The sequence below is a fragment of the Dermacentor silvarum genome, chromosome 3, assembly GCF_013339745.2.
Source record: "Dermacentor silvarum isolate Dsil-2018 chromosome 3, BIME_Dsil_1.4, whole genome shotgun sequence".
NCBI classification, from domain to species: Eukaryota; Metazoa; Arthropoda; class Arachnida; order Ixodida; family Ixodidae; genus Dermacentor; species Dermacentor silvarum.
In genome coordinates this window covers 135,008,520-135,034,359 of record NC_051156.1, presented here as the reverse complement: position 1 = coordinate 135,034,359, position 25,840 = coordinate 135,008,520, and the positions used below count along the sequence as shown (strand labels likewise).

Here is a 25,840-nt window from a genome sequence, read left to right as displayed (position 1 = left end):
TTTTGAAACGCCTCTGATTGAATCTGTGCTCGAAGTTTGAATGACATGTGCGAAATGTTTTAGTTAAAACGAGTGGGAAGGTAGACGGTTGGGTATTTTTGTTCGGTGTGAGCGTGTCATTGTATATAGTGGGTTCACTTCTTTCATTGTTTTTCACAGTGTGTTGCACCAGTCGTAATTCTCAAGTGGCTGTACAGGTGCTTTTCATGCCTGCTAGACATGAAATGGTTGATCTTTTCATATCTGCTGTTATTGTGGTGAGCTTTCGCATGGGGTCCACATTTTGTAAACTTGACAAAACGTACTAAAGAATTGAAAATTCTTAATTCTGTAGCTGTACATTGCTTCATATTCTGAAGATGTAAGAATGCAGTGAAAGTAAGTTCTCAATAAACAGAATTAATTGGCGCCTGAAAGGGTTAATCAAAGACACCTGCTCTGAAAAGAAGACTTTCTTTCTGTTAGCACACTGAGAAGTTCACGCATAATTATCTGAATATGCAAGAATGAAATTAATTGAAAGCATTGAACAATGATTAGAATATGCTTGAGTGTCAAAACTGAAATGCACAATGCGAACTGAGTTGACAGGTGCGGTTGTCTCGGGCAAGCAAAGCAAAAACAGCTGTGGCCTGAATGAGTGCAGCTTGTCTTTGCCTATAACGGTACAAACAGCTAGAACGGGTAAAGCTCGAGCTTGGTAGTTAAAGGGTGAAGATTGGCCTACTGTGCTTCCTTTCATATTGAAATGCAAGGTATTCATTTTTTTTTATTAAGTCGTTGACTACAATTTGCCAATAATAAAGATGTTATGTAATGAGAGCTGGTACCGTGTTTTCTCGGTGGAGGCACCGGTCCTGTTTACATTTACTTGCAAGAACTCTATTCATGGTAAGATTGATGCATTGGACACCTTTTAACTCTATATTTAAATTACTCTAATGACTTAAAAATTGACAGTCACACCAAAGAGGGTGAAGGTGAAAGCCTGCGCACTGAAGAGACATTCATTTAATTACTTGACATTCTTATTCGAATACATTGTTACTTGTTATAACTTGTTTTTTCCGACCAAAGGTTGCGGGTTCGAGTGCTTTAATTAGTGGTGGCTTTAATTAACTCTATATTGATTAACTGTGCCTTAATTGGGTTTGGGTTTGAGTGCCTGAATTAACTCGATCTTGATTAACACGATGACGACGAAGACCCGTGCACCATCAAAATTGTTGCGTGAGCGTTTGTATATCGTACCATTGTGTACGATTTCGCTTCGACAACATGGTTTTCGCTCAAAGACATTGAAGGTCGACTGAACAATGAGACATGTAACGCTTTCACCTTAATATTTGCCTTTGGTGTTGCTGAAGAAAAAGGTAGCAATGGAAAAGTTTGTAGACTAGACTTATGTGATCTCAAACAGTCAGTCTGACTGCAATTGCAAGCTTGCGAAGCCAGAGAGAATGCAGAAATGTAAAACTGGCAGTGAGTCTGCTTTGAGGTTTCCTCACCAGCTACAAAGATGACATTGTAGGCTTTGGCAATGTCTTCTTGGTGCCTTGTCAGTGGTTCTAGAAGGCTACAGAATAATTCTCACTGTCTGAAGTTCTTTAATGTGCTCCCAAAGCTTGGCACACAAGCGTTTTTTACATTATGGCACCATCAGTAATAAAGCTTCTGGGACCAGAAATCGAACCTATGACGTTTGGCTCACCAGCGGAACACCGTAGCCACTGAGCCATGATGGATTGCGACAGCAGGCGATTGCACTTGGTGGTGTGCAAGAACACTTTGTCACACAGCATAATCAGACTGATTTACATGCAGGTATCTTTGGTCAATGTCAACCCATTCCAAGGTCTCGTCTCAAGTTGCTTTGAGCGCCACTTGGACATCTACGTGGAGTCCCAGGACAGGTAGGCTTAGTGCTTCCTGGTTAAATGAATTCTTGGTCACAGCTGACACGCAGCTACTGTTCTGTCAATACAGCCTTGTCACACTGTCATGGATACGTGAATTGAGAAATGATCAAAGGGGGTATCTATAAACTGGAAGATTTTGGTTGGTGGAAATGGAAGTGACAAATCCATTGGCTTTCACATATCAAGAGCAGTGACTGCAAGTAGTACACATGTGAAAATTAAACACCCTTTAGTTTTCCTGCGTAACATTTCAATTTTATTGTGGACTGTTTCTGCTTGAATTTTCTTTATGTGTTGCTTGTTCACGATTGTACAGATGCTAGAATGGTTGACTAGCAGCTTAAAAAAGACGGTGGCTCCAGATATTGGCAACAGTGCACATTAACATTACATCTGCGTGAGTATAATGTGACCACAGGTGTGGTTTTAATTGTTTTAATGGTACGCTTAATTGTAATGACACGCAATGTAGTTGTACTTGTTGGTTTAGCATAGGGCAATAGGAGATCCGTTACCGTGATGCACGTGTGGGACCACCTGCACTTGCGCAGTTAGGCCACGTGGGCGAGCATATTGCTTCTGTGGATGAGGCCATTGCACTTGGAAGTTCCTTTGCAGGGTACTGTTTTATTGTGGTTGGGTTCATGTGAGCCATTGCTCTGATTTGTCTTAGCTGCGCTGAATTGCAGTCCTTACCGTTTGCAGACTCACGTCTCCTGCCATCACCGAGTTGGGCTTCTCACTTATCTTTGTTGCCTGGTTGTCGCTTATATTCGGTGCCTCTCTACATTTTGGAGGGAAGAAAACATGCAGCCGATCCAACGAGTTGGAATCTATATACAGCGAAGCTTTGTGTGAGTGCATAGGAGTCGAAACACGAGTTAGTGTTTATTGAATGTCCCCACAAAGTGGCACGGAAGGCTTTATTCAAGCATTGCAGAGAGGCTAATGCAATGCCGCCGCTGCTGCCACGGATGGTTGATGAGCTTTATGGTTCTTTTTTTTTGTCTTTCCCCTGCACGGCCGGCGCCGCCGCTGCCGCGAATGCGCTATCTCATGGCAGTGCTAGGAACCCAGCAGCGCGCAGCGCGCGTCCTTCATTGTGATTAGTTGGCCTAATTCGGCTAGAGAACAGCCAGGCCACAACGCCCACTGTCACTAAACCTGACGAGGCTCACAAAGAAAAGCTTCGCTTTTAAAAGTCTCATATTCAGAGCATGGTTTTGAATGAAAAGAGAGATGCTTTCTTAAAATGGTAATTCCGAACATAAAAAGGAAAAGAGATGACCTCATTTTTCGCAAATACGGTAATAGTTCTGTCAATGACATGGACAAAGTTAAGAATATTCTTGTTGTTGAGGTATAGCGTAAATAACATCTCTGTCGGTTTTACACCCCAAGGTTGGGTGTCTGCTCCTTGACGACTGTGCCGTTATTAACACACTTCAATCACTAGCGTTTTGCTTGGCGGTTCGTGCGTGAACTTTCCTTTTGATGTGTCATCCACGTGCCGACCGCTCGCTCCCTCATACCTTGCAGGACCCTGAAGCAGTTGCTGGACCAGTTTGTAGAAGCAGCACAACGGGCACCACTGCCACAGCCCGACGTGGAGACAGCCGGGGTGTTGCCCAGCTGCGCCGACCTCTTTGTGTACTACAAGAAGTGCCTCGTACAGTGCAGCCAGCTCAGCCACGGGGCGCCCTTGCTTGCCCTGGCACGCGTGTTCGGCAAGCACCTGGCCGACTATGCGGGCCGCGTGCTCCAGGGCTCCCTGCCTAAGTGAGTGCAGTCCTGCGCATGTCCTGCTCTTTGCCAGCAGTTTATTCGATCTTTATTTATGTTCACGACGCGGCGTTCATAGGAAGATGTCCGGAAGTTTGAAAAATCTGCCGCCGCCTACGGGACCTTTTGCAATATCAGTTGATAACGGGCAGCAGGATCTCATTATAAGGTCTGTAGGGCTGGTGCTTGTGCATAGGGAGGGCAGTTTACGAGTTTGCCCTGCCTGTCACACCTGTCCTCTTTTGGGGAGCGCAGGCTTGATGTATGATGTCTGAGTGGCGAATTTTATGTACGGACAGAGGCATATAGATGAGGAAATCACCGGAATATCTGCAGGCTAGATTCACCTTACTTCACTCTTTTTCATATATGCATGCACATATGCAATAGTTCACTGGATTTATAGAGCCAGACATTTCACCATGCTGCTGGACCCCGTGGGTACTGCTATCTGATGTTTCCTTTTGTACAAATCATTTTGCTGAAATTTATCTTGGTGACTGCTAGATGACACAATGAAGTACATAGTGCTGTTGGATATAAGCTGTCTGCCGCCATAGGTGCTGATATTTGACTCACCTCTTGGCAGCACTTCCATTACAGGTTTTATCGAATTTTACGGTGAAGTAGAACCTGTGGTTTTGTTACACAAATACTGTACATGTGCACACTGTGGGCGGCAGTGTTATCAGTAATGAGCTTTGTGGATACTTAACAGGCGTGCCTGAGTGCTGTCTCGTCTCTGATACCGCAGGAGTGTTCTTGCACCAAGTCTCAAATTAGTGATGCACGGTTACTGCGCTGAAATTTGTGAGTTTCACTTATCTAGAAATTTCTACCCACATTTTTTTTTACTTTGAGGGAACGAGGATTTACAGTACCACAAGTACTGTAAATTTATTTACAGCAATTTTACTGCAATTTTATTGCAGGATGTGTTGACTTGAAATGGCCTTATTATTAAAGCCATTCCAGCAGTAGATTCCTTTTTTTTTTGTCTGCGTGCATCATTCTTGGTCTTAGGAAGGGAGCAACTTTTCCATTTGCTACCTGACTCCTTGATGACTTAGGACTGGCAGCAGTAGCAGCAGCGGAGTGACGGCGGCTGGCTTGATCCAGAACTTCCAGAGCCTACTGAAGGAAGGCGAAAGTCCACGGCTGACGCCCCCTGAGCTGTGTCGCATCTGTGGAATTCTCAGCACGGCCGAGTACTGCCTCGAGACAACTCAGCAGGTGGGTCGAGCATTAAACCTTGGTGTCACAGTACAGACGTACCACATTATAACAAAGTCAAATTCGACATGAAAATAACCTTCATTATATCAGACATTCGTTACGAGCATATGCAGTCGAACCCAGATACTTCGAACCCAGATTATGGTGTATAACGACCAGCTGTAAAATGCCCTTGAAAATTTTTAAATAAAATATTTATTTTATATATCGAATTATTCATATACCAACTATTTTGCGATCCCCTTCGACTTCATTATATCTGGGTTCGACTGTGTTTATTACGCAATGGTATTGGCAATAAACATTTTAGAACTATGCTGTTATGTCTATGCTCGACTGTAGCAGGTTAACCCTTTCATAGCTTTTTCAGAAAAAAAAAAAAAAACAATTACAGGCCCTGCTCACAAGGCAAGGAGTAACAGTACTTGTAGTGTGCAGCTCAGTTAATGATCTGACACCTCTATCTTCCTTGCGTTTCTTTTCTAATGCCATAGCATTATACGGATCAAAACTGTGTCGTCGGTTATGGTGTTGTTTAGCTTGCATCTGTACACTGTCACCTGCTGCCTGCAAAACAATGCACGTGACATGTGTGCAGTGTAGCTCACAGAATGCAACCCACAGAAGTGCCACCAGTCTTCAATCAAAAGAGACGAAGCCACATGTCTTCTTTCTTTCATGCAAGACTGTAGTGTTTTTTTGTTTTGTTTTTCATCCTTTTCTACAATGCATTACTATAGAGTGAATCACACATAAGAAAAATCTCACCCATTCATCATTCGCAGCATTTTGACTGAAAGTGGAGATTGTGGTGAGCGCCAAAATTTGTCTCAACATTGATTCATCATGATAAAGAAAGCCTTTTCTTTATGAGTGCTATGATTTGAGATTTGGTATCTGTTTCTGTAAAAAGGGTACCACCATGTTGTGGGACCCAGATTCAGGCTAATACTTGTCAAGACAGACAAATTTAGTATCACTTTGAGTGAGCACCCTTCCTTATTAATGTCATTTGTGGGCTGTCACACGGTAGGTTTAGTGACATTAATTGTAAAATGCACTCGTTAGTGAGTCTGTTAGCTCAACTTGCTTTGCTGCATTGAAGTGTGTAGCCTTGATAGCAGTGCCTCAAGAATAAATAAAATAATGCTCAATGCCAGGTCTGCCCTAATTCTGAAACCACTTTTATGGGATTTCAAATGGTATAAGTGTGCTATGGTCTTTATAATAATTTCGTACCCATGCCATCTGCATTGGAAGCCGTCATTTTTCTTCTGCTCATGTTGGATGCGGTGCTATCTTGTCTTGGCACATGACAACTGATTATGTACGTGACAATTAATTATATTATTTACACAAAAATTCATGCTAAATACTGTTCTTAACTATAATGCACTGTTATTTAGCAAACATTGCCTAATATTACAAATGTTAGGGGTGTTCTAATGGCGAAACTTCTTTATCAAAACGAATATGAATAGTATTCATTATAAATCAGTTTTGAATATCAAAGTGAGTACCGAATATTTTCTCATTCCTAAATGATGTGAAATACACCTGTACACATCTGTGCGTCCTGTTGGCTGCTGTTTCACTATTAACCACTCCTGCCTTGCCTGCTGATAGAATAGTATAGCATAGTATAGCATAGCATAGTATAGTATAGCATAGTATAGTATGGTATAGTACATTATAGTGCAGCTGGTAGTATAGTATAAATGAATGAATGAATGATTTTACATGGAGTCTGTATCGTTTAAAAAAATTCGGTAGATATTTGACACATGGAAAGCTATTCACAACTGGTCTTCCAGTCAACTGAAAACCTTGTAAAAGAAAACCAATTGAAAAGTGATCGTGTCTGGTGCACCATAACAATCACTGTAATGTGACGTAGTGAGATTGACCACATACATACTAGCAAGCAGCTTTGCTTAAATTGAAAAAAATAAATTCTTTGGGTGCCTCAAGCGAGGCATTCTTATTAAATGACTATATATTATTGAGAAGTTAGCGACTCCATACATTCGTTCAGCATTATAAGATGCATTAGTAGGTTGTATGCGAAACTTCGTAAGCATGCTTTCCCACACATCTTTGCCCTGGCCGAGGTGGCCAACCTCATACTATTGTAAGCACTATTGATGCTGAGAAATTCATTCTGAAAGGTTGGGATGGTGTCACCACAAGTGCCAATGCCTTAGCTTCCAACTACAATCTGACGTCCATTATCTTGGTGTTTTAATACTCCATTTCGTACAGGCAATGCTGCAGGGGCTGTGCAAGTTGTGCAGTCACAGAAGTCTCACTCCGTGTATCTTGCAGTGCAGTTGAACTTGATATGCGAACACTTTCTACTTCATATTACTAAAGCTACAACTTTTGGACGCAAGGTTACGTCAAGGTTCATATTATTTGGGCATCTTTTTGCTTCTAGTGCGTGACCTACTATGTTTTGATCGCAAGTGCAAGCGGTACACTTTGACCGCTGGTGCCAGAAATGGGTCACTGTCACTCGAATTGTTTGGTGCTAAATAGGTTCGGATATGCGAATAGGTGTCATAAAAGTATGACATCTATTGTTACATCGAATTACGTGACGCATACCTATGTATATGTTTCTTTCGTGTGTGATGCACTCATTTTTTGTTGTGAATGCAAGCGGTTCACGCTACTATGAATTCATGCTACTAATGAATGCGTTAAAAACATTTCATAAGAATGATCATTCGCACACTGTTTGGGGGACTGCTATTAAGAAACAATCATATCTCAATATTGCAGCTTAGAATGTGCTTTCCTCTTTTTTTTTTTTCCAGCTTGAAGGAAAGCTGAAGGAGAAAATAGAGCCAAGCCTAGCATCGAAGGTAGACCTGAGCGCAGAGCAGGACATGTTCAATGGGTGAGAGAGGCAACGTTGCCAAAGTTGTATGCCACTGTTTCATTACTTTTTGTTTTCTTTTGTTCTAGAAAAAGGACATACGGCAGACAAGGATGTACAAAAAGGATGCAGAGCATGTGCAGCAGTTGCGTGCTGTCTTTCTTTTCTATGTCCTTGTATGTCTCATGAACCTCTGACAGCACGGATTGGTGCCAACTCACTCACTTCATTCTTTCTTTTGTTGTTCGCCCTCTCAAGCACTGGATAAAGCAGAGTTCATGCTGCAACTGACACTACTTCATTGTGGTTTTGATGTACGTTTCATGAGCTGAGTTAAAAAAAGTGAAACAGCTGGGGTTGTATTCTTGGTTGATCGTTTTGGGGATGCTACATTCATTTCTGCTTGTTGTAACATCCAGTGCGACACCTTTTAGGAGTTGACAGGCACCTTGTTCGGTGGCTTATCCATTGAATGTGCACTCAAAGTGATGTCCCCGAAACTACTAATCGATCGAGAATACAGCCTTAGCGGTGCTTGAGTTGAATTTTGAGGTTATCCTTCCTCATTGATAACCAAATCTTTAATGTTGTCATTAACAAACAGCTGTACTAAATGCAGGACCTGACTGATACTTTCATTGTCGTTTCACTGTTGCTTCCGAGCTGCCTTACGAATATGACTTAGCATAATGCTCCGTGACCTTATGGGAGCTGTGTCTGTCCCAAAAAATCGGGGAGTAGACGCAGGACTCGTCTGTACTAACATGTGTTGGGTGTTTGCCTGTTTAATCTTGCTGACTTCTTTTGGTCACTTCCGTAGGGTCATCAACAACTGCATTCAGTTGCTGGTTCACGACTTGGAAGCAGCCTGTGAGCCAGCCTTGTCAACAATCACCAAGGTTTGTTGTCAGATAGCATTTTTTTATATTATGTGTATGCCTGAGAATTTGTGGGCCCTTGCACTTCCTTTCGCTAACCAGTTTGGTCAAGTACAAAAATCCGGTGCTTCTTATTGTAAAGCAGAGCTGTCCACATTTAAGTCCCCCCACTCCCCCTTTGAGGAAATCACTGCTTACTTCAAATTTGCTTTGAACCAAAAGAGCATTCATTCTTCGAGCATGTGCATGAAGTTTCAGTAACTCATCTGTGCCAGACATGCTTTCACAGAACAAACATAGTTCAGTTCCTTTATCACAGTGATAGCTGTTGAGATTCGAGGTTCCGTGGCATTTTTTGTCTATAATTCTTGTCTTGTTCCTTGTCTCATTCATTGCTTGCTCTGTTTCACATTTGTGGCAGCCCCGAACTTAAACCTTCAGCATTTATACTTTGCATATGTGCCTTGCTGCCTAATATGAATTTTATATTCTTGGTGTGGGCTGTCTAAGCTAAGCCACTCACATTGTGTACAGTCGAACCCACTTATAAAAAAACACCGCATATCCACGAAGTGAATGATGATGAGTGGGCGAAGCACCGGGGGATCATTTGGGCAAAACGCCGGAAGCGTTCTCCGGAAGCCGGAAGCTGGCTTCCGGAACCGGAAGTGGAAACGGAAGCGGAAGCCGGCTTCCGGTTCGGCTTCCGGAAGCAGGAGCTTGGCGTACATATACTATACATATACATATATATATATGTGTATATATGCATATACATATAGTGGTCTCCATGCCAACCAGAGCTACGGACTACGAGGGACAAGGCTTGGCCCTAAGGTGCTTCGCCCCTAATATTCAAGTGCCACAAAAATCCCATTGTTATAACCGATAATTGTCATAACCGGGTTGCATAAAAAAATCAAAATACGGGGATGGCAGAGCTGTTGTGAGAAAAATATAATGGCGGTGAGGCCAGGCCCCTCCCCGCCACCTTCCTCCATCCGGCTGCTGATTGTGTTGACTCATTTAACTGTTTACCTTTGCTTCCCACACGCTCCGATCGTGTGTAACAAGCCACGGCTGTCGGCGTTCAGGAATGGCACTGCTAAACAACTGCAAAGCGGGGTCACGGGTGGCAAGAGACATGCAAGCTCCTCTGAGGCATCGCTTTGGTGGCCTCAAAAGGGGCCTTTTAAAAGATGCGAGAAGGTTGCCACAGCATTCTCTCAGCTTGAGAAATCCAGAAGAAACGCTGGGGCGAGACAGCTCCAAGCATCTTGCCGCGTACTTTTCACTGGCTTGCACGAGAAAACCCCGCATAAAGCAAGCAAAGCTTGCTTTATGCGAAGCTTGCCGACATCCTTCTCCAAGGCATCCAGGTGCTCCACGTAGTGCAGTGGAAGGTCCCTCCCGAAAACGAAGCCCCAGAGGGACTGAATAATCTGCAGGGCCTGTCCAATGCAAGCACGTTCGCGACGATCGCCTCATCAATTAGAAGCACTTCGTTCCCAAATTTATAGCAGTGCACTTTCTTTTCAGTGACAATGTTGTGCATTGCCAATGATCAGCAGGCGGATCAGCCATCTTCCGTTTTGGCGGCGAGTCCCGGCACCCACAGCGACGGCTTAGTGGCTTTGGTGCTTTTCTGCTGAATATGAGGTCGCAGGTTTGATTCCCAGCCGCCAAGGCCACATTTCACTGATTGCAAAATGCAAAGACTCGCATATACTTAGGTTTGGTGCACATTAATGAGCATCCGGTGGTCAATCCGGAGCCTTCCCACTACAGTGACTCGTAGTATAACCTCAGTGTTTCTTTAAAATCAATCAATCAATCGAAGTAACTGCACCTGCTTTTTGCATGTGTTAAGAACAGCATTCGGGTAAGGTGATTCATAAGTTCCATATTTTTTTGGCAGTCTTGGCAAACTCCTCAGGTCTAGTGATCGAACACAATACCATTGCCTTAGCAGGGTTGTCAGTCTGCCAGCCAGCAGAGCTTGCCAGGAGGCTGGCAGATGGCAGTGCAAGGTCAAACGAGTCAAGAGACCCAATTCAAGATACCCTAATGAAATTGTTCTTTCTCTTCTCGAAAAGCAGAATTCTCATCAGATTTCTGATTTCTCTTCTCAAAGAGCAGCAACTCGCGGGTTTCACGAAACTTCATCCTCGTCTTTTCTTGCACAGACCAACTGGTCACTGGTAAAAGCCGTGGGTGACCAGAGCGGCTACGTGACTGCCATCACCTCCCACCTGCGCCAGACCCTGCCTCTCATACGGGACAACCTGGCCAACTCGCGGCGATACTTCACCCAGTTCTGCGTGCACTTTGTCAGGTGAAAGAGCTCTTTTCCTCTTGGTTAATTCTAGTGGGAATAGTTTATCAGAGCGCTGCACGTCTTAAATGCAAGGAAAAAGAGAATGAAAGAGAAAAAAGAAATAGCTAGGTTAGAATTTTTTATTTTTTTAGGTAATTATAAGGTTACAGAAAATTTGTCAGCATAACTAGGTGGAATTATTCTGTCTGGGAGATGGAGATATTAATGAGCACTGACAGATGTTAATAAGCATAATTGTATAGTCTTCCTTTGCAGCTCATAACAGAAATAAGTAAATGGAATAAACTTTAATGTGAGAGTTATTGATTTCCCTTAAAGGAACACTAAAGGCAAATATTAAGTCAAGCTGAAGTGATAGATTAATGCTTGAGAACGTCTAAGGTGTCAATATAATTGCAAACAAAGTTTTAGCACTAATCGAGAAATTGAGGTAAATGCAGCACATGATTTGCAACTCACCCGGGGACATTCAGGCACTAGCCTAATGATGTAGGCACTCGTCATTGTAATTCTGTCACTAGTACTCAAGCACTCGTCATAAAAAGATCATTGCATTGCATTGTAAGACGGAAGAAAATGCTACTTGTATTGACGATACACATGACATTGATGCCGGTGGTCAAAAGGTTTCGTTTTCGCTCGACTATGCGCCGCCCGCGCTTTCGCGTTTGAGTAATTTTGTTATCATGTCGTGCTGCTCTGGTTTTGCTGGTTTGCGAAACTCTAGCATAAACTACAAGTAGCAGACAATTGTATGTCCATGTGATGTTGCAAAATGCCCGAACAATCCACGCCACTTAACCGAAAGCAGCTGCAGCGGCGAATCCAACTTGGCTTGGTCACGCATTTGCGTTTCGCACTAAAAACTTAGCGCCATCTGTCAGACGCTGTTTTACTCACCGATGGCAGTAAAGCGTGGTAATGGTGTATGCAACGTCACCACTCCCCCGCTCGGGGACGGTCGATTTGAATTGCGCTAAAGGTATGTGGACCCTTCAGACGCGATTTTCTCTTAAACTAAGTCCTTTCTTGGCACGAAACAAGTGCTGCGAGGTTTATGGAATTGTATTTTAACAGTCCACGTTGACTTAGTATTTGTCTTTGGTGTCCCTTTACGAGCCTAACTGACTCTTGGCTACTAATTGGCACCCTGCAATTTGTTCCCTCCCAGCTCCTTCATTCCGAGGCTAATCAGCCAGCTGTTCAAGTGCAAGCCCATGAGTCCGATTGGTGCTGAACAGGTGAGAGTGTGGTGGAAATGAAAAAAAAAAAAAGAAAACTGCTGGGGTAAATGTGAAAAAAAATTGCCCTTTATAACTTTCGAGGATAGTAGTACTAGTAGACCATGACTAAGTGTTAGAACCATAGGTGTACACACATTTGGGGACCCTGTGCCAATAAGTTCACTGGCTAGTGTGCCAGTCTTCTGTGGCAGGACAGTGGCCATCTGTGCACGGTGCACAAGAGCTCTGTGTTTCTGAAGGGAAGGAAGCAGGAGAACGCTGTATTCGTGCTCTTCGGGGGCGTCAGATTGGGTGGCTAGAAAGGTTGTGATGGTGACACCCTGTTTGCCGAAAATGGTGTCGGGGTGGAAGGAAAGTCGGGGCCCAAATGCTTATTTTGGCTTGGCGATGGCCCGTCGCAGTGGCACAGTGCCTATGTTCTGCTGTTGAGCACAAGGTTGGGAGTTCCAACTGCGGCTGTGCCTTGATGGGGCCGGGATGCAAATGCATTCCGGCCCGGCATTCCGGCATACTTATATTTAGGTGCACATTATACTAGGTGTCCCAGCTAACATTAGCCAAGCTTAAAGAAAAGAAGTGGTACAATATACGGTTACAATCTGTCCTTTTTTGCCACCAACATAATTTTTTGATATTAATTGTTTGGCTAATTAGCAGAAAAAAATTAAACAATATAAATAATGTTAAAAAATTGGATAATGTTAGCTGGGACACCCTATAGAACCCCAGGCAGTTAGGATTAGTATCAAGCATGGCCAACCAAATTTTATATCTTCTTCACTGTATCAGATAATTCCTTATAGTCATGTCTTGACTGTCAGCTGTATTTAGCTGTCACAAATTAATAATATCGCCAAGAATTTTAAAAATAACAGCGCTTTATGTGAATGCCAATAGTAGTCACGAGTTTTCATTGTCTCTGTTGTTTTTCTTTCATTTTGCAAAAATAATTACCTAATTGTATGCTCCCCCCACCCATTCACACACACACACACGCACGCACGCACACTTTATTTGATAGTATTCTCCCATTAGGGCCCTTGGGGTATGCTGGTGAAAAAAAAAAAGTTGAATTACCTAACTTTTATTCAACTTAACTAATTGATAAGGTGTGGAGGCTGTCCAGAAATGACCAATAGCGGCGTTTAAAGCAAACAAGGTCCTTTTTTCAGACGAAAAAAAGAAAGCCGGTGAAATTTAAAAAGATATCATGTCACAATTCATCCATGCGCCAGTTACAGCAGCAGTCTTGTTTAGTTTAGTATTGTATATACACTGAGGAGATATTCTAAATGGTTGCTTTGTCTGACATTTGTTTAATACTCACTTGGCTCATAATTACATGTGCCTCTTCATTCCAGCTCTTGCTAGACACTCACAGTCTCAAGATGGTGCTCTTGGACCTTCCACTGTTGGAATCACAAGTGGCCAGGAAAGCTCCGGCAAGGTATGGTGCAATATTGAACGCAGCATTGCTATCAATGTGCACTAGAGCTGGAAAAAAATTAACGTTTTGTGCTTGGGGCAGCATTTATAGGTTATTCGGCAGTGTCTGCAGCAATTGAGTGCTATTTGTAGCCCTGCTGTGTCAACCCTTGTTCAGATAACAATGCTGTTTGCACACCCTTTTGCAATAAAAGTCAGTTACCTAAGCAACAAGAAATGTTCCTAGGTAGGAGTGTTACTGAAATCTTGATTTCGTCCCAGCAAGGAACCATATTTTGTAACAATTCTTTTCCTTCAAATCTACTCTTTCTTTAAAAATGATCTGCAAAGAAGAGGAGCGCATCTTGCTGATAGCAGCGACTTGGCACTGTGGGAATTATTGATGGAAGACGAGAGGAATGGCTAAAAAAAAAGTTGCTACAGAACTTGTCCCTGGGAAGCATTTGAGAATCTGTAGTTGAATGCACGCTTCAGCTAAGGTTCTTGAGCCAAGTAGCATTGGTGTAGTGGCCATTTAATCTTTTGTTATGAATGAGAGATGAGATATAACTCAAGATAAGCTCCCTGCGGCGTCGTACCTCTTTCCTTTTGCCACATGTCCCCCCATGACTGCAAGTCCCAGCTGTTTTGAAACGCTTATCTTAATATGATTGGAAGCGGTTGTTCGTGCCGTTGTGTGCACATCTCCTGCACTTGCCGCAGCTACACCAAGATCGTGGTGAAGGGTATGACCAAGGCCGAGATGCTGCTCAAGATGGTGCTGGCACCCCACGAGCCGGCCGAGAGCTTTGTGGAGCACTACACCAAGCAGCTGCCCGACTCCGACGCCCAGGAGTTCCAGAAGGTCCTGGACATGAAGGTTGGTAGTAACTCACCAAGCTCTATGGCTACAGCAGGCATTGTGAAAAGCTTCAAAGTTGTTGTGTACATGACCTATCTTTTTTTTTTTTGGGGGGACATATTTTTGTCGGTACATAAGTAAGCTGGCATTTCATAGTAAAGCTTGAGTTGTGATCCATTGCTCGTCTATCTCATATATTTCATTCACACGTCAGCCTTGCATCGCTTTGTTCATTTCAGCGTAAAATGTGGGCCTTTATTATAAGATCCTGCCACCTTTGCCGATATCTTTTCTTTTAGTGTGCTGTGCAATGCCATTCTTCTCAATAGTGCATCATATCATCCCACTCGTAGCGTCATTTGTTTCATGCAAGCGTAATTCAGGTGAGCTGTTGAGCTCTGCAAGACTTGCAACATGATGGCACTGACGATGAATCCCTTGCTGAGGAGCAGAATTGTGCTGCAGAGGTGTAAAATCATACAAACAGGAACACTGCGGGAAGACCTCCTCTTTCTATATTCGCATGCATTTACTGTGCCCATTGTTCACTCTTGTTGCTGGTCATGCTCAGCCTGATAGCGTCCGTCACCCTTGTTTAATGCAGTACAGACAGTGCCTTTACGAAAGGGAACCCACTACCCATGGCCTGCGATCTGCAACGGTTGCTTGTGGTATCGACATTATGCGACTGCTAGAAGTTTTACATATGCAAGCGGCAACTATAGGTGCCACCTTGACGCTTTTTCTTTTTACTTTACCGTGGCTATGGTATGGCATTTGTAGCTCTTTCAGCTGCCGACTACTGGATCTAGTGGCTGTCAAGCTTTTCCTAGTTGCTTACTAGTGGTGCAGTAAGCAGCTTATCTGGAGCGCAGGCATCCTCTTTCATAAAGCCGCTGTGTTTGCAACGCGAATCCGAGCCATGGCTCGCATCAAGAAAGGAGGGATCCAGCCATTGTATCGCTTCGCTGCCGTGTGTAACCTTTTCTTTACTCGAAAAGACAAAAGACGCAGAAACTTGGACACCACACATGTGTCATGTTTCTCTTTCTGTGTCCTTCTGTGGTTGGAATGAGCGATTTTTTGAAACTGCAGATTCTCCGTGCTCTACAGATGCAGATAGCCCGCACAACGTATCAGTTTACCGAACATTTGAATTCATGTTGTCCATGACCCGTAGTCCAGAACATGCGGTTCTCTTGACTCACTGCAACGAAACCTCCAGGCAATTTTGTCTTCTTTCTTTTCTGGTTTCACTTTCATGCAGGGTCTGAAACGGAGCGAGCAAAACGTGCTGACTGAAGTGTTCCGTACACGGATCCCCACGGCAGCCTCGTCCGCAGCCGCAGCTTCAGAAGGAGGCACAGCAGCTCAGCTGCTATCCGCACTCGCCATAGTGACGACAACCACACCGGAACATGAGTCGAGCCGCATTCGACGTTTTGAGAAACTAATCAAGAAAAGGCTTTAACATGTTCCGATCAAAGACCTCATCGCCGAAGGACTTTCTTTTTCTGTGTTGTGCTTTTCAGGGAATGGAGGAGGTATAGAGCTGCCACAGTTTTTTTTTTTTTTCTTATTTAATTCTCGAGGCCACTTCTTCGGAGAATCTTCCAGATCCCGGTGTAGTATTACTTCACTGTACATATGTAATATGATGACAGTTATAAAAGTGTGACTTTTGAACGACTTCATTTCACTGCCTTAGGCTGTTTTCCTTCAGTTTTGGTTTTGTTTGGTTGTGTGAAAAAAAAAAAAAAATTACGGGTTTGTTTGAAAAAAATATGGTGATGCAGCCTGCTGCACACCATACTTAACTTGCACTGTAGTTTGCATTCCACTATATATATAAGCTGCTACAAAATAAAAATCCTCTTTGTACATCAAGTAACCTTTGGAGTCTAAATTTATTCTGTGGCATTTAGAGATGTACAGGTTAGTGCATTCACATTATGGAAGCCATTAAATAGAACAACTAATGCGAATTGAGTCAAGCAAAAGCAATAGGTTAGTGCTTTGGAATAAAGCCTTCCTAAGCTGAAAAATATGTAAATATAGGACATGACTCTTGTAACTACAGCTAAACTTCTCTGTAACAGACTTAATAACATAACAAAATCCTCAATGTAGTGAACTGTTTAACTGTTCATAATTTCATGTTCATAGAATGCTATGAATATTTAACATCAATATAAGGAAATGTCCGGGCATGATTTCGATGAAACAAAGTTTCACCACTGCCGCTAAGGGAGACGAGGCATTAAATGGAAACTGTACCAGCAGGCACCAGCTGGTCAAATGGTTGCTACAATAATACAGGACCAGCACCCAATGACGTCTAATACGATCCTGTTTAACACTGTAATTGGTACATGAATGTCAAGCAGTGATGACAAATATATAACTACACTGCATTTGAACTTGAAAGAAACACCAGTGAGCCAATTTTATTGGATATTACTGCACTGAAGCCTTTTGTTCGGCCACTTTGTTTGCATTATGTTTGAGTGTGGCAGTTTCTTCTCAGTGAGGCTCCGATTCACTGAGGACAGTAGCACTCAGTAGAGCATGGCCTCTGGGATCACTGGCAGAGCGCAGGCTTCGTCCTTCTGTGCTGATGCGGAGATGATGTAGTATATCTCCACACATTTTTCGGGGGGAAGTTTGTTGCTGATAGATATGTGTTTTGTTTAATAATAATTTAGTCTGCACTACGTGTTATTTCTTGGTGCAGAACAAATGCTGTGAGAGATGCTGGCTAGGTACTGCGTGTCACTGTAGCTAGAAGACATTGCCACATTATTTTGGCAATTGAACACAGACATGCCAATACAATAACCAATGGCCTTGTGAACGTTAAATTGTAGATTAAATTCTTACTGAATTTTTGAATTGATACAAATGAAAAAGCAAAATGTAGAGTAATTTACATTTAAGATGTTTACTCAGCGAGCTCAATCTCAACTTCATTTAAGCACTGTCGTGCTTTCAACTGTAAACTGTTGAACCAAGAATTTTGTTAAATGCAGTTCCATTGCTTTAGTGTGCTAATAATTTTATGTCGCCATAAACAGCCATCTTAGCCGACGTGCTGGAGGTGTTTAACCGAGTCCTCATTTTAAACCTGCTGGATAATTAACTCGTCTTCTTTACAAGTTTGATTCTGCTGAACTGCAACGCCTAGGTAGAATGCAATGTAAATTTATGAAGCGAGCTCTTGCACATGTGGTCAAGTGGTGTTGCAATGATTGCGCAACATTTCTACCAAAACGCACTTGTCTTGAAAGTGGTTCCATTTTGCTCACGTCATGTTCCAATCACTGACTGCTGCAAAGAAGAGAAGTTCCGCTGCATGTAACTTCAGCTAGCTTCTTAATTGCAAGAATTGCGCTGAGGTCAACCCGTGCTTGCAGTTTCTACAAAGATGTTAACCAAATTCTAGTATACAGAGGACCTGCCTTGATTTTGTGGGTCTGGACTTCCTAATTGCGCATCATTCGAATGAGTTTGAATGAGTGATAAGAAAGTAATTTCGTTCTGGCAATTCTCTCGATATCAGGAGGCACCAATTAAATAGTCACCAATTCTGGACAAACAGCTACACTGTTGGACACTGCTGTATAGCTTTGATCTTTCAGAGACATAGCAGTGTTGACAGGCCACAAAATAACCAGGCTGGTGTCAGACTGCTGTTGCCAGAGACAGAGCGTGTATAGGAATACACAACTTGGTGGCAGTAAACCCATGCGCAAAGCACAAACAAAAACAGATACACCACCGCAGCTTCAAAGCTATGATAAAGCCTAGAAACAATATTTCTTTCTTTGACAGGGGAATACTCGACTGGCTTACGCAGACTTTAGCTTCTTTATCTATAGGATATGCCTCAAGAAGCCAAGTCCTGTGTAGGCCAGCCAAGTATCACCCTAGTCACAGAAAGGAATACTGCTTCTAGTTGTATCGCAGCCTTGAAGCTGCAGTGGTGCGTGTTTTTGTTGATGTTTTGTGCATTTGTTTATCGTCACCGATGTTGTGTATCGTCCAATAGTTTCCTCCCGTTGAATAAAAAGTCAGTTGATAGCCAGCTCTGTCTTGCCATTTCCTTCTTTACTCTGATCTTTGCGCACCTCTTTTCAAATTGCCGATATTCCACCAGTATAACCCATATGTTTCCATACAAGACAGACGTTCACAAGAAGACTGAGACAAAGTGATGAATACCCCAGTCACATGGGGCACTTGGCTGCCCAAAGTGGATTGGCTCCTTTGCAGAAGCTGCGGAAGGGAGCCATTCACGAGTGAGAAATTCGATCCCCGTCAGGCTCGATCGCAACCAAAAGTGCCTTGTGCAGCCGGGGTAGAACAGCGGTTCGAACAAGAGATGTCTTGGTCTAGAGCCGATATTTCTACAGGAAGACAAAGACAAGTAAAGTCCCCATGTTGAAATGTGGGCACCACGGTTGAAACGCCCACTGTTGAACCATACATCTCTCAGGGACAAATTGAAAGCTTGGGATGATGCAAGTACAACTTTGGCTAGGGACTTGTGTGCTCAGTCATGTAACTTGCTGCGACTTTCCTTGAGGTGTATTAGTCGTAGCACTGCAAAGGATACGAGATAAATAGACGAGACACAGTGAAGAATCGCAATCTTGCACGAGAAAGCTCTCTTCCACATTTGCTTTTTGAGAACTATATTTGTGCAAAGGAGCGTAAACTACTACCAGGTAGTGATGATGGCACTGTATGCATTGGAAACGATCTTAATCTTTATTACACCATTTCAAAAACGAATGCACTTCCACTTTTCATTATTACAAGCACCACAGTCGTTCATGTAATTGTCACTATGTACACTGTAATGCTGATGATGCAATGTTGCGAGTCAACAAGGATGGGGATGAAACACAGCACAGAGAGTCACCGCAAAGTTATGCTGATGATACGCACGTCGTCGTAAGGTTTGTCGGTCTTGGGGCTTGTCCGTACAATGCTGATGTTCTGCACCACCTCCATGCCACGGGTGACTCGGCCGAACACGGTGTGCTTGTTGTCGAGCCAAGGAGCGGGGATCACCGTGATGAAAAACTGCGAACCTGCGCAAAGGAAGGTCGTGTTAGGTGATGGTGTAATGATAATTGTACAAGGCAAATGTACTGGGTAATTGCATGAATACGACGCATGGGACTGCTTTTCATGACTTGGAAACAAGAGGTAAAATACACACTGAAATTACTCATTTCCCTTTGCTGTGCTGAGTTGCACTCATACAACTCGTGAAGCTGCACCTTCTGCCGTCCAGAAGTTGGCGTTCCTGTAGAGTTCAGTCACCTAATGGCTGAGCATGCCGCATTTTAATGTGTGAAATTGGGGAGAGGGGAATTACACTATGGGTTAAAGAGGTTGGCTTGGGATGGATTGTCAGGTGCTTTTTCAGAATACTATATCTTAAGAAAAAAAGAAAAAAAAACCTCGTCTTTTATTTGTACAAATATGGTAATAACTATTAATCACCGTTCAATCTACTCTGTGCAGCATCCCAATTCGTACAGCAGAATAAAGAATGAACATTCTACACAGGGACTCCGGAACGTTTCTGGGAGTGGGGGGCAAGTATTGTTGTCTTTCTATGCTGTGTTTATTATTTTTTCTCAATATTTGTCAATTCTTATTTATTTACATTTTATTGGTTTAATAATTTGTGTAATTTTAATGACAGGAATTATTAATGTTTAAATTTATTTTAGCCATATTAAATCTTACATATTTGCATCCTTGCTTATTCTGCATTGGTATACACTTTAAAAATGGTTGGAAATTTCAGAAGGACTGAAAACCTGCGCAGACCGCGCAAATCACAAAACGGATTTGAAATCTGCAAAAAATCATTCTTAATATTTCTGCATCCGCTTCTGCAGTGAAGCAGATGTGAACTGACACAAGTACACAAATGTGATACAAGTGGACAAGAAAGTAGGCACTAGGTACAAAGCTATTATTGCATATTGACGAGCTTCATGGCTGGCATGACAAGAGCTAAGGCGTTGGGCAGGAGAGGTTGTCAAAGGAGGCCGAAGGTCACTGTTTGTTCTGCCGTTCTAGACACGAACTCTTTCATAACGACATCCAAGTGCAGTTCCGCAGTTCTCTTGTGCACCTGGAGGAGGAGAAGGTGTGTCAACCTCCTCTGCGTCATTCGATTGCGCAAAAATGTTTTTACTCTCCTCAGAGCACTGAAAGATCGCTCTCCTGAAGCAGCTGATGCAGGCACAGAAAACACAAGTTGCAGGTACCGGACAACCTGGTCCATCACCTTACGCATATCTGCAGACTTCCCCTGCAGAATATGTAAAATGAAAATGCGTTGACTTGCGGCCGGACCCTCGTCATGCAGGAGCGTTGTGAGAAGCACGAGTTGCGTTGAAAGCCAGCTGATGTCAAAATCTGCAGCGTGTGCTCATAAAGGCTCATTTAGGTCGTTTGCCGCGAAGTTTCGACCTTCAGCAGCGTCAGCCAAAATGTGCTTGAGGCTAATCAGCTGCTCCATGCCAGGCTGTTCAAATCGCCGTTGGATCTCACTGGTAATACGATTGATAGCGGCAAAAAACTCTCTTCTCTGTGACGACTTGCCGTCAAGTGCTGCAGGCTCCTCAGGCTTGTATGTGAATTGAAGCCTTCTGGGCGGTTGCGAAACTCTGGGCACACGAGGTTACTTTAGACCTAACTCTGTTGCTCTTGAGTTCGTCCGCTGCCATAGGATGTCAAAAGAGGCGTCAGACAGTAACCTTGACAAGCGGTCACAATGAGCCTCTGCTGCTTCTTTTGCTCCTGCAGCGCGGTAAACTGGGCGTTGAAGCATCCTCGCTAATTCCTCGCATGGGCCAAACAGGGCTATAGAAACGTTGATACCTAATAAAGTTTCGAACTATTTTAATACTTTCTCATATCCTTTTATGGCTGTCTTGCTGGTGCCAGTGAGAGAGCTTTGAACTTGTACCAGTTCCTGCAAAGTCGCCTCCACCCTTTCATAGTTCTCAACGAACCTGTCCATTGATTTTACTCCGACTGTCCACCTCGTTGGACACAGTGGTAGCAGTAGGGTGTTTGGCCTGGAACAATACTGCTCACCGGCATCATTACCTGGAGGAAGTACAACGCTCAAGTACAACGACAATTTGTGCGTCAGGAGTAGTCTTTCCTTTCTTGTAAGGGGGCAGTCTTTGAGCTGGTCATCAATATTTTGTGCAGGTTATCCGCATTTGCAAAAGTTGTGGTCAGTTTTGTTGGATCTTAAGAGGTAGTTTGGAAATATACAGTGCTCGGTGATTGCCTGGCTTGTGTATTATTTCTTAGGGAAGTGCGGTGGCATGAGGGAAATGTTTCTTATCCATTGATCTGTTGTCATTTTCCGTTTAATTACTTCGCTCCACCTAGCGGGCTTACGCTGAACTATTACGTCTCTCTCCGTGTGTAAGTAAATATTCCGCCAATTTTTTGTGCATCTGTTTGCGTAGTTGTGATTTAATGAAGAGTTTGGTTACTGGTATGTTGAGTGGCGTGCCTTAATTTGTGGCTTCTTAACCGGCCATCGTGCTAGCGTTGCACGTCCAGTTGATCATCGGCCTTCTGGAAAGCATTGGGCCACACAACCACCAGTTTGAAAATTTAACTATAGCTCTTGTCAAAATTTTGATTTCAGCGTAAACGGTCGAAAAGTGGGGAGGCCCTGCCCCCTCTGGAGAAATGTTGGCCCCCCTGCCCTCCCGGTTCCGGAGTCCCTGATTCTATAATAGAATGAACATCCACCTTCCATTGGACTTCATTCACTCATGGTGAGTATGCAGGTGAGGGTGGTATTAGTAAGTGAAAAAAGAAAAAAAAGGATAGTCTGCCTAAACCACTATTCAGTTCAGACAGAAATCTCTCAGCGAGATTACACATTCTTGTCAGTTCCAACCTGCACACTGTTTAATTAAAGTACAAGTACTGCACAAAGACAAGAAGGTGACATATCTACTGCTTGCAGCACAACATACTAGAGCATATGCTTCAATGAGCACACATAGCACGTGGCATTCCAGTTAAAGGTGACACCAACATCTTGAATTAACCAAGGCAAATGTGGTGTTCATTTCCAATAGACTGTGACCAGTCAAGAATGCAACAGCAAATGCCTCTCGAGGAGATCGCTTGTGCATCTGCTAACGGATTAGGTTAATTAACCCTCTCCTTTTGACCCACATGCCCACATCATCATTCTTGTTCAGGCATTACCATGCCATGGACTCATTCATTGTGGTAAAGTGGGGTGGAAGGCATTCACATTTGTCAGATGCAAAGTGCAAGTACCGTAATACCATGTATATTGTAAGGCCCAACTAGACCTATTGACCTTTTGGGATGCATCATTTTGCCTGTGTCACACAGATTTACACTTTGTTTTTTTAAAGTGGGTGGGGGGCAACAAGGTTATCTTTTGGACAGGAGGTCCTGTTCATCCTCTTATATATATATATATATATTCAAACTCTGCTGTATTACTGCACACGTGCTGTGAGCTGCCTTCATTGTCCATGCACCTCCTAATTTTCATTATTTTTGCGTGTCGTGGCAGACTGCGGAATGACCACTGTGGCTAAAACACTGGGGTGCTTCCTCTTTGTGCTTGAGAGAACATTTTATGAGAGTATGGAGGCATGTGGAGGGAGTGCAGCTTGCTTTTACTTTTCCTGCATACGTGGCCTGTCACTGGCTATACGCAAATGATGCAGTACGTCCGTCAAGCGAATGAAGAGATAAAAAATTGGCAGTTGCGCCCGAAGTGCTAAGACTGCGATAGAAAGGCTTAGCACTGCGCTTGAATTTCTTGGATGTCGTTCTGATTATACGTAGGTTCGGCTAACGAGGATTTCTAGCACCCTTAAATGCTTTACCACGCTTTGTAGAGCTTGTAATGAGTTCGCAGAGGCTCCACTACACTGCCCATAAAGAACTGCGCCAGTAAAGTTATATCACTTGCAGGTTCGAGCTCCGATATTGTTTTGCACATTTATTATTTAATAGTCTGAGAAGATTTCAGATAATATGCATGCACAGTGACTGTATTGTTTCATGACATTTGTTTGCATGCTGCCATTCTCAAAATTCTAATTTAGTCAAGAATGTAAGATTCGGTATGAGCAACCTTAGTGATAGAATAGTGTAGCATTATAACCCGCATATACAGCATGGCATAGCCATACAGCCTACACATGCCTAAATATATGTGGAGCCCCACAGCAACGCCATGACGAAAACTCGCTTGGACTGTCGATATAATTGCTAACACAATAAAATACATAGCTTGTGGGCCTACACACCACCCACCATTAGTGTCGGGCCCAGCATTGGCCATGCTCAACGTGTACGGCCTGTCATGTTTGAGCGTCGGGTGAAACTCGTCCTCAAAGTTGCCGCCCCAAATGGACTCTCCGCCGGTGCCCGTCCCCGTAGGGTCGCCCGTCTGCACCATGAAACCCTTGATGACTCGATGAAAGATGTGTCCGTTGTAGTAGCCCTCCTTGGCATGCACGCAGAAGTTCTCCGCCGTCCGCGGGCACTCCTTAGTGAACAGCTGGACGTGAATGTCGCCCATGGAGGTGTGGATGATCGCTGTCGGGAAGAGTCGCTGTTGGGCCGACGACTCGGTCGCTGAAAGGATGTCTTCCTTAGAGGGCCGTTCGTTGAATACGTCTCGCTCCTCCGTCTTGCCCTCGTCGGGTTCTCGCCTGGAGAAGAGGTAGAATCGGTTCTTCCGAAACGCCGTGCACACCAACATGGGGTCGGCCTGTAAGGACTGTAGCGTCGGGTTGTCGGACGCGTGTGTCTCCATCGATGTGATCTGCTTGTTGGCCCCGGGCACGCCTTGGTAGAGTGCGACATGCAAGGGCCTTATGTTGTCGTTCTTGCCCAGGAGGCGTGAGCAGACAGTGGTGCGCAGGTTGACGACCTTGATACCGAGCAGTGTGGCGTACACCAGGAAGTGGCCCGTGTCGTCGTAAGTCAGGTTGCAGTAGTGGAACGCTTCAGACTTCTCGAGGTCGCGGTCCCCGGCCATGCGCCGGCCGAACTCCATGTCCGGCAGCTGCTGCTGCATCTGCTGCAACTCTGAAAGCTGCTGCAGAGTTTCGTCCAGCACTAACGTGAGCTTTCCGGTCAGAAATCGAAACACGCGCACCTTGCGGTCTGTGGCGATCGTGGCGAAGTGCAAGCCGTCGGGCGAGAAGCACAGGCCTGTAGGATAGCACTTTGCCTTGACGAACTCGTACAAATCTGTGTCCAGTTTGGATTCGAAGCGGACGCACTTGGGGAACTTAAACTCTCCCCTCTGACCAGTCCAATATTCGAGGATTCCCTTCTTGTCGACGGACACGACGGTTTCCAGCTTCGCGTTGTACCTGAGCGCGCACAGCGGTGCTTTGTGCAACGACTCGAGAATATGCAGGGGTTTTTCGTCACCTTTGCCGTCGTAGACGTAAATCTTCCCTGTGTCGGCGTCTGAGACGGCCACCGCCGAGATCGCGTCACCCGAGCCGTAGACCCACTCGCATCGACCGGGCACGTAGGGTAATTTCATCATGTTGATAAGATCGAAATTGACCACGTCGAACACCTTGAGCGATTTGTCGTTTGACACAGAGCACAGGAAGAGGCCCGTTGAATTGGTCGCAATGTCCTGGACATTGCCCAGGTGAGTCCGGAAGTGTTTCACAAACTCGATGCCGTCCTCTGTTTTCTTCCAGAACTTTAGGTGACCATCGCAGCTCGCTGTGATCACAAATTCCGTCTTGGTGACGATCACGTGCGTGACGATGTCTCGGTGCATGTAACTCTTCTCGTACGCTTCCGCGCACGGGAGGTTGTCAAGGTAGACGCGTTCAAAGGGAAGAAACCTTGCCTTTTTCGGTTTAGCAGCCTCAGACGGCAGCGGACCGATGACATCGTCGTCGGAATTTTCGTCTACCGGCTCATCCTCGCTGTCGTGTTTTCGTTTTTCCGCCATTTTGACGCGCTTTCCTTCTCTCACGCAGATCGCGCACTTCTCTCCGAGTTATTTGAGCATTGATCAGTTGCCAGTTGCAAAGAAATATTTATGCATTCAGTTCTTCTGTGCTATAATACGTTATCAGAAATAAAAACATTTCTGGCGTACGTTTTTATGTGCAGCCAGCGCCTCTTTTTGCCGAAACGAGCCTCTAGCTCTAGCGGCGAGCGCATTTAATCGGGAGCGCACATG

General features: G+C 44.1%; 2 protein-coding genes across 2 annotated transcripts in view; one reads left to right on the top strand and one right to left on the bottom strand.

The window, feature by feature from the left end:
• Window positions 1-16,254, top strand: part of LOC119445797 (vacuolar protein sorting-associated protein 53 homolog) — a 33,774-nt gene extending 17,520 nt beyond the window's left edge. Inside the window, exons 12-21 of the mRNA XM_037710080.2 lie at window positions 1,825-1,913; window positions 3,459-3,698; window positions 4,772-4,934; window positions 7,757-7,839; window positions 8,639-8,717; window positions 10,883-11,031; window positions 12,206-12,275; window positions 13,640-13,725; window positions 14,427-14,583; window positions 15,833-16,254. Coding sequence (XP_037566008.1) covers window positions 1,825-1,913; window positions 3,459-3,698; window positions 4,772-4,934; window positions 7,757-7,839; window positions 8,639-8,717; window positions 10,883-11,031; window positions 12,206-12,275; window positions 13,640-13,725; window positions 14,427-14,583; window positions 15,833-16,036 — 1,320 coding nt within the window. The 3' untranslated portion in view covers window positions 16,037-16,254. The remainder of the gene's footprint in view (window positions 1-1,824; window positions 1,914-3,458; window positions 3,699-4,771; window positions 4,935-7,756; window positions 7,840-8,638; window positions 8,718-10,882; window positions 11,032-12,205; window positions 12,276-13,639; window positions 13,726-14,426; window positions 14,584-15,832) is intronic.
• A 3,058-nt stretch (window positions 16,255-19,312) lies between these two features.
• On the bottom strand, window positions 19,313-25,806 carry LOC119445798 (peptidylprolyl isomerase domain and WD repeat-containing protein 1). Its single transcript, XM_037710081.2, has 2 exons — window positions 23,932-25,806; window positions 19,313-19,661 (listed from the first exon to the last, which is right to left on the bottom strand). Exons 1-2 carry the CDS (start codon window positions 25,604-25,606, stop codon window positions 19,486-19,488), a joined length of 1,851 nt encoding a protein of 616 aa, XP_037566009.1. The 5' UTR covers window positions 25,607-25,806; the 3' UTR covers window positions 19,313-19,485.
• Between the last annotated feature and the right edge of the window lie 34 nt (window positions 25,807-25,840).

Coding starts and splice junctions, on each gene's coding strand:
- LOC119445798 (XM_037710081.2), bottom strand. CDS start 25,606: ATGGCGGAAAAACGAAAACACGACAGCGAGGATGAGCCGGTAGACGAA. Junction 19,662..23,931: donor TGCTGGGCCCGACACTAATG/GTGGGTGGTGTG, acceptor TCCTTTGCGCAG/GTTCGCAGTTTTTCATCACG.